A 15633-nucleotide genomic window follows, 5' to 3' on the forward strand; every position below is an offset into this window, starting at 1 on the left:
ATGGAGACTAAGAATGAAATGAATAATGTTTTCATTCTAAGTCCAGGTGGTCTGATTCTGAAACCACTGCCTTTTCTGGGACTCTTTTCCAGAGGACCTCCACCTATTCTACCTGCCAGCATATATCCTGACCCTCTTCCTTCATAAGTTTTATCTCCTCTATTATGAAGTCCCAGAGGACAGAGATTCTTTTGACATATTTTATATCTTCCAAAAAATCTAGCATAGTAGGAAACTAAATCAGAATGTGTATATACTAAAAAATATATATATATATATATACTAGGGACTCAGTAATTACTGAATGAGTGACTATACAAATAATAGATAGTTTGTTGTTAAAGTGCCATCCAGTCGATTCTGACTCATAGGGACCCTATGGATAACAGAACAAAACACTGCCTGGTCCTGCGCCACCCTCACAATCATTGCTATGCTTGAGTCCATTGTTGCAACCACTGTGTCAGTCCATCTTTTATTGATGGTCTTCCTCTTTTTCCCTGACCCTCTACTTTACTAAACATGATGCCCTTCTCCAGGGACTGTTCCCTCCTGATAATGTGTCCAAAATATGTGAGATGTAGTCTCGGCATCATTGCTTCTAAAGAGCATTCTGGCTATACTTCCAAGACAGATTTGTTCATTCTTCTGGCAGTCCATGGCATATTTGATATTCTTCACCAATATCATAATTCAAAGGTATCAATTCTTCTTGGATCTTCTTTATTCATTGCCAAATTCTCACATGCATATGAGGTGACCGAAAATACCATGGCTTGGGTCAGGCACACCTTAGTCCTCCGAGTGACATTTTTGCTTTTTAACACTTTAAAGAGGTCTTTTGCAGCAGATTTGCCCCAATGCAATTCGTTGTATGATTTCTTGACTGCTGCTTCCATGGGCACTGACTATGGAGCCAAGCGAAATGAAATCCTTGATGTTGCTTATTGGTCCAGTTGTGAGGATTTTTGTTCTACAGCTCTATATTATCTACAACTTTGACTTTAGATTAAGGAGGTAAAAAAAGACTTGGAATAGTTCTCCACTGTGATAATCCACCTTTTATTGATGGTTTTACTCTTTTTCACTGACCCTCTACTTTGCCAAGCATGATGTCCTTCTCCAGAGACCGATCTCTCCTGATAACATGTCCAAAGTACGTGAGATGTAGTCTCGCCATTCTTGCTTCTAAGAAGCATCCTGGTTGACTTCTTCCAAGACAGATGTGTTCGTTCTTTTGGCACTTCGTGGTATATTCAATATTCTTCGCCAACACCACAATTCAAAGGCGTCAATTCTTCTTCAGACTTCCTTATTCATCATCCAGTTTTTGCATGCATATGGGGTAACTGAAAACACCATGGCTTGGGTCAGGTGCACCTAAGTCTTCAGTGTGACATCTTTGCTTTTCAACACTTTAAAGAGGTCTTTTGCAGCAGATTTGCTATAGGGGCTATGATGGTGAATTTTATGTGTCAACTTGGTTAGACTACAGCATCCAGTTGTTTGGTTAAACGCTAGTCCAGGTGCTGTTATGAAGTAGTTACATATGATAAAATCAGTTGGCCTTAAGTTATGCTGATTGCCTTCCATAATATTGGTGGGCCTTATTCAATCAGTTAAAGGCCTTAAGAGCAAAAAAGGGAGTTTTCCCTAGGGTGCATTCTGGCTCCAGGCTATAAATACACATTTTGCCAGAACTCCTCTACACTCTTTCTATCACCTGACTACGGATTTGGGGATGCAAGCATGCAGGAACATCCAGCCTGTGGCCTGCCCTATAGATTTTGGACTTGCCAGCTCCCACAGTTCCATGAGCCAATTCCTTAAAAAATCAATCAGTCAATCTCAGTATCTCTCTCTCTATGTTGTTTTCTTGTGCTGTTGGTTCTGACTCATGGCAAGCCCATGTGTTACAGAGTGGAATTGCTTAACAGAGCTTTTTTTTTCCTTAAATTTTATTTATTTTGTAGCTGTTGTTGAGAATATACACAGCAAAACATACTCCAATTCAACAGTTTCTACGTATACAATGTAGTGTCTTACATTCTTCGAGGTGTGCAACAATTCTCACCCTCCTTTTCTGAGTTGTTTCACCCTCATTAACATAAACTCACTGACCCATAAGGTTCCTGTCTAATCCTTCAAGTTGCTGTTGTCACTTTGATCCCATATAGACAGGTCTTCAAAGAACATAATGCTCAAGACAGCCCTTTTTTGCTAGTTAGTTAAACTACTGTTCGGTTTTAAGATGACTTCAGGGGATGTTTTTAGTTTAGGTTTAAAGATTATCTCAGGGCAATAGTTCCAGGGGTTCATTTACCCTCCATGGCTTCAGGAAGCTTACAGTCCATGACAATTTGAAATTCTGTTCTGCTTTGTCCCCTTTTTGATCAGGGTTCTTCTATGAAATCATTGATCAAAATGTTCACTAATGTAGCCTAGCACCATTCAGTTCTTCCGGTCTGACGGCAAAGGAGGCAGTTGTTCATGGAGGCAATTAGCCATACATTCCATTTCCTCCTCCCATTCCTGACTCTCCTTCTATCTCTGTTGCTCCAGGTGAATAGAGACCAATTGTTGTGCCTTGGATGGCCACTTGCAAGCTTTAAGACTCCAGGCACTACTGCAATGAACTAGGAGGTAGAATAAAATACTAAACATGTTATTAGGCCAGTTAGCTGGGATATCCAGTGAAACCACGGCCCTAAACCTTCAAACTAAGGAATCAAATCCCATGAGGTGTCTGGTTGTACATAAGCAGCCTCAGCAGCTACTCTTTTGTTGTTGTTGTAAATATATCTATCACACTTTGGCCAGTTCAACTTTTTACAGGTGTACAACTTATTGACAGCAATTACAATAATCAGCTGTACAACCCTACCCTTAATCAATGTAATTTTTCCAACATCATTAACCCCTTTTCCCCCTCCCTCCTACCCCTCGTAATCAATAATAAACTTAGGTCTCTATACATTTGCCTTATCTTATTATGTAAGTGAGGTCATACAACATTTGTCCTTTTATGATTGACTTGTTTCACTCAGCATAATGTCTTCCAGCTCCATCCATAGTGTTGCATGTATCAGGATTTCATTTCTCCTACTGGCTGAGTAGTATTCCATTGCATGTATTTACCACATTTTGTTCATCCATTCATCAATGGGCATTTAGGTTGTTCCCACCTGTTATGGATTGAATTGTATCCTGCCAAAATATGTGTCAACTTGGCTAGGTCATGATTCTCAATATTGTATGACTGTCTACCATTTTATCATCTGATGTGATTTCCTTATCTGTTGTAAATCCTATCACTATGATGTAATAAGACTGATAATCAGCAGTTATACTGATGAGAGCTACAAGATTAGAGAGTTTCTTAGGCCAATCTCTTTTGTGATTGAAAAAAGAGAAGTGAGCAGAGAGACAGGGGGATCTCACACCACCAAGAAAGCAGCGCTGGGAGCAGAGCGCATCCTTTGGACCAGAGGTTTCTGCACTGAGATGCTCCCAGACCAAGGGAAGACTAATGACAAGGATCTTCCTCCAGAACTGACAGAGAGAACAAGTCTTCCTCTGGAACTGACACCCTGAATTTGGACTTCGGGCCTCCTAGACCGTGAGAGAATAAACTTCTCTTCATTAAAGCCATCCACTTGTGGTATTTCTGTTATAGCAGCGCTAGATGACCAAGACACCACCTTTTGGTTATCGTGAATAGTGCTGCAATGAACATTGGTGTGGAAGTCTCTTTTTGAATCTCTGCTTTCAAGTCGTTTGGGTATATACCGAGGAGAAGAATTGCTCGGTCATATGGCAGTTCTATTTTTAGTTTTCCGAGGAACGACCACACCGTTTTCCACAACGGCTGCACCATTTTATATTCCCACCAGCAACGGATAATGGCTCCAACTTCCCCACATCCTGTCCAACATTCGTTATTTTCTTTTTTAAAAAGCCTAGCCATCCTAGTGGGAGTAAAATTGTATATCACTGTGGTTTTGATTTGTATCTCTATAAAAAAAAAAAAAAAAAATTTTTTTTTTTTTTTTTTTAATGGTTAATGACGATAAGCATCTTTTCAAGTGTTTGGTGGCCATTTGAATATCCTCTTTGATAAAATGTCTATTCAAGTATTTGTACATTTTATGATAGGGTTATTTGCCTTTTTGTTGTTATCTAAGTTTTATGTACATTTTAGTTATTAGATTCTTGTCAGATATATGACTCCTGAAGATATTCTCCCAGTCAGTAACTTGTATTTTCACTTTTTTGGTAAAGCCTTTTGATGAACAAAAGGTTTTAATTTTTATGAGGTCCTATTTATTTATTTTGTTTTTTGCTGTTCGTGCTTTTGGTATTACATTAGATAATTCCTTGTTAAAAGCTAGGCCCAACAGCATTGTCCCTGCATTTTCTTCCAAGAATTTTATGGCTTTAGTTTTCACATTTAGGCCCTTAATCCACCTTGAATTTGTGTTTGTGTATGGTGTGAGGCATGGATCCTGTTTCATTTTTCTGCATATGAAATCCAATCTTCCTAGCACCATTTATTGAAGAGACTCTTCTTTCCCCATTGAATGGACTTAGCACCCCTGTAAAAAATCAGTTGACCATAAATGTGTGGGTTTATTTCTGGACTCTCAATTCTATTCCATTGGTCTATATATCTATTGTTAAACCCGTACCAGGCTGTTTGGATTACTGTAGCTGTATAGCATGTTTTAAAATCAGAAAGTGTGAGTCTTCCCACTTTGTTCTTCTCTTTCAACAGTGTTTTTTAGCTATCTGGGTCCTCTTGCCATTCCATATATATTTTAGGGTTTTTCTATTTCTGTAAAGAAGGCTCTTGGAACTTGATTGGGATTGCACTGAATTTATAAATCACTTTGGATAGTATTGACATCCTAACAATATTAAGTCTTCCAACATGAAAACGAGACATCTTTCCTTTTATTTAATTCTTCTTTAATTTCTTTCAGCAATATTATATACTTTTCATTGTATAAGAAGTCCTTCATGTCCTCAGTTAGATTTATTCCTAGGTATTTTATTCTCTTAGATGTTACTGTAAATGGAATTGTTTCCCTAATTTCCCTTTCAGGTTTCTCATTGCTGGTATATAGAAACCCAACTGATTTTTTTTGTTTATCTTGTACCCTGCAATTTTGCTGAATTCCTCTGCTAGCTCCAGAAGTTTTCTTGTAGACTCTCTGGGATTTTCTGTATAGGATCATATCATCCATGAATGGAGATAATTTTACTTCTTCTTTTCCAATCTGGATACACTTTATTTCTTTTTCTTGTCTTATTGCTCTGGCTAGGACTTCTAATACAATATTGAATAGAAGTGGTGAGAGGGAGCACCCTTGTCTTGTTCCCAGTTTCAAGGGGAAAGCTTGCAGTCCTTCTCCATTAAGTGTAATGTTGGCTGTTGGCTTTTCATATATGCCCTGAATCATATTGAGGAATTTCCCTTCTATTTCAATCTTCTTTAGGGTTTTCATCAAGAAAGCGTGTTAGATTTTATCAAATGCTTTTTCTGAATCCATAGAGATGATTGTGTGGCTCTCTTCCTTTGTTCTATTGATGCAGTATGATTGATTTTCTAATGTTGAACCATCCCTGCATTCCTGAAATAAATCTCACTTGGTTATGGTGTATGACTCTTCTAACATGCTGTTGGATTCTGTTCGCTAATATTTTGTTTGAGATTTTTGCATCTATATTCATGAGAGACATTGACCTGTAGTTTGTTTGTTTGTGCTGTTTTTGTATGGCTTGGATATCAGAGTTATGTTTGCTTCATAGGATGAATTAGAGAGCATTCCTTTCTTCTCTATCTTTTGGAAGAGTTTAAACAGTATTGGACTTTTTTTTGGTTGGGAGGTTTCTAATCATTGATTCAATCTATTCACTTGTTATGGGTCAGTTGAGACTATTTCCTCTTGAGTCAGTTTGGGTAGGCTGTGTGCTTCTAAGAATTTGTCCATTTGATCTAGGTTGTCCAGTTCATTGCCATGCAGTTGTTCATAATACTCTGTCATAATTCTCTATTTCTATCAGTTTAGTTGTAATGTTCCCTCTTTCATTTTTTATTTTCATTATTTCTCTTTTTCCCTTTGTCAGTCTAGCTAATGGTTTGTCAATTTTATTGATTATTTCAAAGAACCAGCTTCTGATTTTATTGATTCTATTATTATTGTATTTTTTTGTTTGTTTGTTTTTCTGGTTTTGATTTTATTTATATCTACTCCGATCTTTGTTATTGCCTTTATTCTGGTAGATTTAGGCTTAGTTTGTTTTGCTCCATAGAGTTTTCTTGGTTGTAATCTTTATGGAGGCAGATTTTCAGGCCTTTTCTTCTGTGGTGCCACTGAGTGGGCTCAAATTGCCAACCTTTTGGTTACCAGCAGAGTGCAAACCATTTGCACCAGCCAGGGACCCTATGTTTATATGCACTTTACTGGTCCTATTTCTCTAGAGAACCTTAAGATGGGCTGATTTGGAGTACTCACCAAGAGCAAACCTCACATAATGGACTTGGGTCAGGAATTCTGAGCATAACACCACATTATATCTGGCTTTAGCAGCAAACTCTGGACCTCTTCTACATTAGGTCAGGGGAAGACACTGGCAAAAATATTGAGAAGGAACATGGGAAGTGGCCTAAGATGGGCCCATAAGTTCAAAAGCTATACAAAGCAAAGTGAAGGGAGAAGCTCTCTGCAATGGTTTCCATCCTTTCAGAATTTAAACAAAATCTTGCACCCCAGGCACCGAGAACCCAGCTCTGGACCCTGGGACTATATTATCAGAATGCAGAGAGCCCCACCTGCTCCAGGGTACCTCCTTAGATAAGCTCAATATAACAAACTCTGCCTCTACTCACTCCTCAGGATGAGATCCTGTGGAGTAAACGAAGCTAGGAAGCACCGGCTACTGGACTGGGGTGGAAGCAAAGGGCTCCTGTCCATACCGAGACGGGAGCTTCGCTGCTCCCTGTGGAAGTCAGTGTGCTGTTGGTGATGGATTTCTTAGGCAGCTGTGGACTGGCATCTGGCTTGGTCTCTATGCTGCTTTTAGATGAGCTGTCATTCACTTCATTCTCTTCTATGGGAATCTCCTCACAGTAGCTGAGGATTGGGCAGGGTGATGGGAGAGAAGACACCAGTGAGCTCACATTTCCTCGGTGGTCAAAACCACCAGCTATTCTAAGAACCTCAGACCTATCTACCCATCCAAAACTATGGGCTTTTCTGTTTCTTTGCTCTGCTGTATACGCTTTTTGTCTTACCAAAAACTTCTCCTTTCTCCTTGTTCCCCTGAAATCTCCTTCCCACACACCACTTTCCACCCACATAAAATTTCTGGCTCCAAACTCACCTTTCTAAAGCACCCTCAGATTTATCCCTACACCTAAATATGACCATACCAGTTGCTGTCAAGTCAATTCTGACCCATGGCAACTCAAGGCTGTGACCTTTTAGAAGCAGATCCCCAGGCCTGTCTTCTGAGGTGCCTCTGGGTGAGTTAGAACTGCCAACTTTTTGGTCAGTGGTTGAACGCTTAACCCAGGGACTTCTTACCATTATTAACTATTTTATCCACTGGTACGCATTCCAACCTGACCATCTGAATCAGATATATGGGCTCTGAGCATACACTCTATTTCCCACACAATGACTAGGACAGGGCTCTGAACACCAAGTGCTCTATCAGTGGTATTGCCTAAATTTTGAATCATAATTAGTTAACTTCTCTACATTATACACCTGAGGGAAACCCTCTTCAGATGAAAGTGCACCTGGGGAATGCCACTGTAGCCTCCCATAAGGAAACAATCATCATCCTTACCATCGTTATCATCATCATCAACACCTGACTTGTATTTTACCATACTCTTATCACATATTACCTTATCTGGACCCACAACAACTGTAAGTCAATCATTATGTGCATTTTAGAGATAATCGAATGGAGACTCACAGAGGTTAGGTGATACCACTGTTAAGTTCAGAATCAGTACTGAAGCCCAGGTCTATACACTACATTAAAAAAAAAAAAAAGTAGTGCTCTTTATTTGCTTTCATTGCCCAGTGCCTCTCACACTACTGCCAAGGCTCCAGGATAGTAAACTCTCCTAGTGTTCCTCTTGCCTCACTGGATGCTTTTTCATGATCTCCTTTGCTGCTCCTTCCTTGCATTCGAGTGGCCATGACCAGAGCTTGGACTTCTTGTTATACCCACTTGGAGATTTCAGCCAGTCTCATGGCTATCCACTAATAACTCCTGAGTTTATGTCTCTAGCCCAGGCTTCTCCTTTGTACTCCACACTCATATACTGAACTGCTTATGTGACATCTCTACTTGGCTAACAGTCATCTCCATCTGAACTTGCCTAAAATCAAGCTCCTGATCCTCCCCTAAAACCTGCTCTGCCTATACTGTCCTTCTCAGCTTGGAGCAACTCCATTCTTCCAGATGGTGAAACCAAAAACTTAAAGTCATACTTGCTTCCTTCCTTTCTCTCACATCCCACACATTTGATCCGTCAGCAAATCCTTCAAAATATTTCTGGTTCCATCTTCAAAATATTCAGAAACGAACCACTTTTCACCATTTTTACTGTTACCCTTGTCCTCCAAACCATTATCATCTCTCATCTAAATTAACTAAAGAATTCAGTAGCCTCTTAACTGGTCTCTCTGCTTCTGTCTTTGTTCCCCTTCAGTCTATGTTCAACACAGAAGCCAGAGAGATCCTGTTAAAACGTTAAATCAGATCTTATCGTCTGTTCAAAACCTTTTCTTGGCTTCTCATCTCACTCTGAATAAAAGTCAATCATTGCTTTGGCCAAAACACCCTCAGAATCTGGCCCCTCTACCCCCTGACCTCATCCCCTACCTCTTTCCCTTGTTCATTCTGCCCAGCCACATTGGTCTGCTCATTCTTCCCTGGCATATTCTCCTCTCAGGTATCCCCATGATTCACTTCCTTTGGGTCCTTACTTAGATGTCACCATCCCACTGAGGACTTCACTACCATCCTACCTCCTCCTCAGGGGCTCCTCATCTGAGAGGACTCCTGATTCCCTGGGCAACCTGCTCTCAGCTTACCCCATCGTGTTGAAGTCGTCATCAGGGGGCACATAGTCCTCGTCATCGCTGGTCAGCCCCAACTCATTCCCGTAGCACTGGTGAACAAAGTGCCAGAGCTCCTTGGGGCATAGAGGCTGCCGGGAGAAAACAAGCAACTCAGATCCTTCCCCCTTCATGTCCCCATCTCTAAGCAGAGGCATTGACCTTGACTTGCCTCTCCCTAACTGAACCAGCAGCAGGCTCCCTGACAACCTCTTCCACCTTCTTCCTCTCAAGGATCTCAGCAAAGATCCATATTTTCCAGGTTGAAGGCTGGTTCTAGCAAAACCACAAACTTGGTCATTCCTTGCCTGTGCCTTCAACTGAGTTCGCAGAATCAGACAGACTGTCCTCCTGAGGATGGTAACTGCCCCATCTTTTGTGCCTACTGATGAGGTCTAGCATTATGGGGTATAGACCAACGTTACCTGGGGCCACGGAGACACTGAGGGTAGAATACAAAGGCGTTGAGCTTCTGATTTGCACTCTGCAGAAAGCCAAAGGTCTCCTAACCTAGTCTCCCACCCTCCACTGAAATATTCTATAAGGATGGTGGCTACGAGGCCCTGGCCCTGGCTGGGTCACTTCCAAGAACGAGGTTGTACCTCAAAGACAGCCCATTCCATTGCCGGAGGGTTCCTGTGGTTAAAACAGTCCCACATTCTTACTGTTTAAGGGGCCTGAAAAGTCATTTCATTCAACCCTCTCTCTGCTACCTGAAAACTTTCTTTTTTATTCTAAAGCAGAATCCGTTTACCTGAAATTCTACTCATCAGTTCTAATTTCTCCTAATTGCACCAAGTGCCTCCATACAACACCAAAACCCTGTTGCTGCGAAGTCGATTCTGACTCATAGCGACCCTACAGGACAGAGCAGAACTGCTCCATGGGGTTTCCAAGGAGCGGCTGGTGGAGTCGAACTGCTGACCTTTTGGTTAGCAGCTGCGCTTTTAACCACTGTGCCACCAGAGCTCCATGACCTCCATAAAAACACTGTGCTGTATTGCTACTGGGATTGAATTTTCCTGGGGCTCAGAGTTTTCGGAGAGAGATAAAGATCACAGGCCATGAATAAGGCTTAGGTTGGGAGGAAGGGAGAAGGTAAGAGGGATCAGCACATGAAAAAGAGGGCAAGAACATTAAGAAAAACAGCAACAGTCAATATCTTAAAAAAACAAAAACAAACTTAAGGAATATTGGCCACCAAGAGTTTTCATAAGGAATTTGGAAGCTCCCTGATCCCATTCTTTCAAGGTATGGCTAAGAAGTAGGCATCTAGGGGGATGCCATGAGCCAGAGTTCTGGTTCTTTGACTTAGGAGAATTGCCCAGGATGGCATAGTCAGGACCCATCCCCGGGCTGGCAGGATTTGCAGTGGGATCTCTCTGAATTGTCCCTTACAGTACCAGAGGGCAGCACCTCCATCTCCTTCACCTAGACGTCCGCTCTCTCATCTGGACTTCATGTACACCATCATTCCTGACTGGGACACACTGGCCTCTCTCCTGAACTATGTCCTACCCTTCTTTACAAGTCACCTCACCTATGTGGCCATCCCTGGGCTGACCACCTGGCCCAGCTTGTCTGACCATCATCAGGACAGGCACAGTTAGCAGACCCTGTTCATCAGGCAGAATTCTCACAGCTCTTCTTCGAGGGCATCTGTGAACCATACATGTGACCCCATGTCTTCTTTAGAAATGACAGTAAGTAAGGGACTGAAAATTCAAACCTGCCAGTGGAGACTCAAACACATTATCATTTTACCATTCTTGATAGCTAATTAAGGCAGAGGATCTCAAATAAGTTATCAGTTTTTATAACAGGACTACAGGTTCTCAGGTTAGAAGAAACTCGAAATAAGGTATCTACTCAATTTTCTCTAGAGAGTAATGAATTTGGGCAAGAGTTCAGGCAGATTTATGCATATATTTATATACATACATGTCAAAACCTATATATATATATCCATATATATGTATGTATGTATGTATGTTTTCTTATGTCTTTTTCTCTGGACTGGAGATTGTTCTCCAACACTCCAACTCCACCTGAGTGGGAGCTCTCTCAGGGCAGAGACCATGACGCCACCCTCCTTCCATGTCTCCTCATAGCGTTGTCAGTTGGTGGCCATGAAGTGCCTGAGGGTGTGTATCTTACTCTTGAGACCATTCACATGACAGGATATACCACTTTCAGGGCTCAGGGCAATACTACCATTGCGGGAGGGAACGACTCGCAGCAAGTCTGGGGGATTTCCAGTACCACGAGGAGACACGGGCATCTTTGGCAGTGGCCAATACCACGGTGAAAACAGCTCTCTCCATGGGGTCTACCCGCAGAGAGAAATAACATTCTTGGTGGATGTACACGCTGAATCTGAAGGGGATGTACACACTGAGTCTGAAGGAAGCAGCTGGGCAGGACTTACCTTTTCAAGGAGAGCATTCTGCCAGAGCCGGAACATCATCATGTATGTCCTATCTCGGGCCCCGAATGATGTGAAAAAGTGCTAGATTAGAAGAGAAAATGGTTAAGAGAGGCCTGTTCAGACTTACAATGTAATGAATGGAGACACAATGCTCCTTCCTTTAAGAAAACTTCACAATTTCACCCCAAAATACTACTAATTCTTAGTCATCCGTGATCATGGCACAGGGACTTTAGGAAAGGGGGTCACACACTGAAGGCCCAAGTAACTGGGAATTCTAAGTTCTCACTGTAGCCACATCCTTCAGTTATCACCAGAGCTCTCCTTAAGTCTTTTCTCTCTAGTTTGAAATTTTCAACTCCATATTAAAAATTTCCTACTATCTACTGAAACTTGGTATTCAACTAATACTTGAGTATTAGTAGCTACCAGGCAGTATTCTAAGTATCTGAGGGATTATCAGTGAACAAAACAGAAAGAGATCCCCGCCCCTGCGGAGCTTACACATTAGCACGCCCCCGTATCACAAGCAAGAAGAAGGTAACAGAAACCAAGGTTTTACTGAACACGTACAAGTCCCTCCATAAATGCTGCTTCATTTAAACTGCACAAAAGCCTTGGCAAGTAAACATAACTGCTAACATGTAATACAGAAAACAGAGACAAGGTGCAGCATCTTGTATAATCAGAAAGATGGCGAGTGCCAGAACCAGAACTGAACCATCTGACCCCAAAGCCACTAAACTGCCCAAATCCAAGGGAACTGTAGACCTTGTCTTCAGCAGAAACCTATTTCGCACCTAGTCCTAACTCTATTCATCTTCAGGTTCTTTTAAAGGTCAAAGGTCACAGTATTTTCTATGCCCTAAATTGTATCTAACAAATTTTTCCCATAGGATCTGGACAATCATATCCTATCAGACTCCTCTGATGACCTCCTTGAGAGATCATCCTCTAGGCTGAGACATAATCCTAACCACTTGCATTTGTATAGCACTCTACAATTCAGTGTTTTTAAATATATGATGGCATTTCAAGGCTCTGTCAAACAACAGGTCTTGCTGGCTCCATTTTACACATGAGAAAATTGAGGCTCAGAGAAGTTAAACAACATGTCTACTGTCACAAGACAATTCAGGTGTTCTGGCTCCATGTTTAATGTTCTGCCCCTCCACCCTCACCCCTGCTCGGACTCCAATTACCCCGCACACTAGGGAGGTACCTCCTGCAATCTGCATCCCCCACCCCAATTCTAACAGCCACAATTAATGCAATTTAAGGGCAGAAATAAGAGAGTAAGGGGAGTGGGGTGTGGGAAGAGTAGGGAGCTCAGGGTTAGACTCCACTTACCTTTTCCGAGTCAGTGCAAACTTGGATGGCATTGGGAATGAGACGAGCTGTTTTTTCTTTAGTCATGGAGCAGATGTCTTTCAAACGGACTGTCAGCTGGCATCCCCGCCGGGAGAGAGGATGCACAACAAGCAAGAGGAAGCATTACAGTCAAGCAAAGAGTGTTCTCATGGTACCAGATCAGACAGAGGAAAGCAGATCACAGCTCACATTATTTCTAAACCTAGAAGGGACCTCCTAAACCAGAGATCATCTGGTTTAGCCCCTCATTCCATAGAGGCCACACAACTAGGTAGTAACTGAGCCTCACTGAGAGGCCAAGGATATTGTGATTCTTGGACCAGGGTGCTTTCCCATTTCTATACAATCTACTAAATTTGGAAAGGCCACATCACTATTTGCCATGTAAAGAATTGTGAAACATTGTACTGGTTGGGACCATAAAAGTCTACTTTATCTTTCCCTCACCTTATTTTCTAAGATGAGGAAACAGACGCAAAGAAAGAATAAAAGACTAACCTAACATCATACAGCTAATGACCTGCAGCTCTCAGAAAGCGTAGAAGCCAGCATTTCTGAGTCTCAAGGCCAAGGCTCTCTTTGCTATGCTGCCTTCTGCAGTGATCTGTGCCAGATACTTACTGCCTTTCCCAAAAGCAAATGCTCTTCACATTCTCTTCCACACCCAAGAGGAAGGGAGAGGAAGGCCTGGTAGAGGGGATCTCTTTACTGGGACTCAGAATTGGGTATCCTTCAAGATTCAGGGGCATGTTTTTGTTAACTAGGCAAAGGCTTTTGGTTGAGCATTAAGTCAGCAGAAGGGAGAAAGTGGGGAAGCTTGCTCAGCCATGGTCAAGGGACAGCCCAAGGAGCAAGCCTAGGTCTTTACCAGAGTTTCCCAGCGGAAGATGTTGCTGTAGAAGCAGATCCAATTTTCAGAGAGGTAGAGTCGGCCCTGAAGAAGAATGTCTCTTTGGAGAGCACATGAGTAATCTGCGGGTGGATGGAGAACAGTGAGCTCAGAGGCAGGGAACACGTTCAGCAAACCACTGCACACTAGGCAGGTCACTCCTCCCAACAGCACTCGGGGACCCAACAGCCCACCACCAACAAGGAATGCCCTAGCATCTCACGATCAGGAACATGGAGGATGTGATAAACGCTGTGAATGAATCAAAGTATGAATGAGACAGCACAGGAGGGCAAGAAAGCTACAGGCAGAAAAGGCCAATGAAATTCACCATCACCCCCCGCCCCCATCTCTAGCTACTCCCAACCTCTTGGGTTCCTTGCCATCTGCAGAGATAAGAGTGCCATGATTCCTTCTAGGTGGGATCTAGAGGCTGTCACAGACTTGGGGCCCAGCCTGGAGCCTCAATTGATAGGGTAAGTGATCTGGACATCCTCTCTCCCTGTTCCCAGATGGAGACAGGCTGGCTCTGAGCCAGCTTCTTTCTCTAGATAGAAGCAGTCTGAGTGCTCTCCCTGGGACTTCCCAACATCCTCCCTGCTCCCCGTGAGGTCACCCAGCTTACCAACGATGAGGCGCTCTGTGTCTGGAAGTTGCTTAAAGAGTTTTCTGAAGTCTTCATTTCTCTGCTTGTAAGTGGGGCTTAACACCTGCAAGACAATGGCAGGATGTACCCAGGTTCTGTGTGCAGGAAGAACAGTTGCTTACATGGAGGAAAGGCAAAGATGAGGCTCTACTATCCCATATAGGCTGGGAGGCCGGGGTAAGCAAAGGTGACTTGGTACAGAACAATGGAGTGGAGAGAACTTGAGGCTACGAAAGGCTTTATATTCAGTGTTTGCCAATGAGAGGAAGTCAGACCTACCAATCAGGGGCCCATAGTACATTCTCAGAAAAGAAAGGAGGAACACCTCCAGGGAGCATCAGGGGACCCACCAGACCAACTACTGCTCTTCTGACTCCTGCCAGAAGGCAGCATCACTCGGACATGAATCAGTGGTTCAAGGGGGCTTTCCCATCCCCCCAGCAACACTGGGATAGTATGGTATCCAGTGCACCTCTCAGAAAAAGTCATTGCTGTGACTAACAAAGTGAGCAACTGGCTGATTGTGTGTGACGGAAAACAAAGAGCCAACACATACAACTATAGCCAGAATAAACGCATCAGCCGAGAACTTAAACCACATCTTGCACGTTGGATGCACCTAACCTTCATTTCCTCCCCCAGTCCTTACAAGATTATCTAAACCAAACCCTTACGTTACCAATGAGGAAACTAAGGCCAACGAGAAGTCACCTGCCTGAGGCCACCCAGCTGGTCAATGGCAGAGCTGGAGCCTGAATCCTGTGCCCACCTCCTACTGCTGTCTACTGGGCCAGAGGCCCCCTCTACCCAACCAACTTTTTATGGGTGCCTCAGTGCAAATTCTTATGCCCACAAGCTGCCTTAACAAATTCTTCTTGGAAATTTCATGAACCAGTTAAATAAGTAGGAATCATACCCTTTCAGAGCTAACAATAACAAAAATTGTTCCCCATAGAGTAAGGGCACCTAAGGGTGATAAATAAACACAAGTGCACAACCCAGGAAGAGCCACACATCACGTCACTCTTGGACAATCTGTTGACCCCCTTATGCACAGACAATGCTGATGACCCTCCACCAGGAGTGCATGCACAGCCCTTCTGGCCACGGTGACAGACAGTTCTTGGCCACTTAGACTTTCTCATTCTCTTCCCTG

The 15633-nt window shown here is 42.8% G+C and overlaps 1 protein-coding gene across 6 annotated transcripts in view; it reads right to left on the bottom strand.

Moving 5' to 3' along the window:
* Positions 1-15633, bottom strand: part of GRAMD1B (GRAM domain containing 1B) — a 212384-nt gene that overhangs the window by 24741 nt on the left and 172010 nt on the right. For 5 of the 6 annotated variants that reach the window (XM_023558225.2, XM_064268926.1, XM_064268925.1 and 2 more), the window contains 6 exons: positions 14457-14541; positions 13811-13914; positions 12922-13017; positions 11572-11652; positions 9120-9235; positions 6980-7136 (listed from right to left, as the gene is read on the bottom strand). In XM_023558225.2, the coding sequence (XP_023413993.1) occupies positions 6980-7136; positions 9120-9235; positions 11572-11652; positions 12922-13017; positions 13811-13914; positions 14457-14541 (639 nt within the window). Of the gene's footprint in view, positions 1-6979; positions 7137-9119; positions 9236-11571; positions 11653-12921; positions 13018-13810; positions 13915-14456; positions 14542-15633 lie in introns of those variants that run through there. The other variant, XR_002787738.2, reaches the window with a different exon arrangement.

The sequence above is a fragment of the Loxodonta africana genome, chromosome 15 (assembly GCF_030014295.1).
Source record: "Loxodonta africana isolate mLoxAfr1 chromosome 15, mLoxAfr1.hap2, whole genome shotgun sequence".
Taxonomy (NCBI): domain Eukaryota; kingdom Metazoa; phylum Chordata; class Mammalia; order Proboscidea; family Elephantidae; genus Loxodonta; species Loxodonta africana.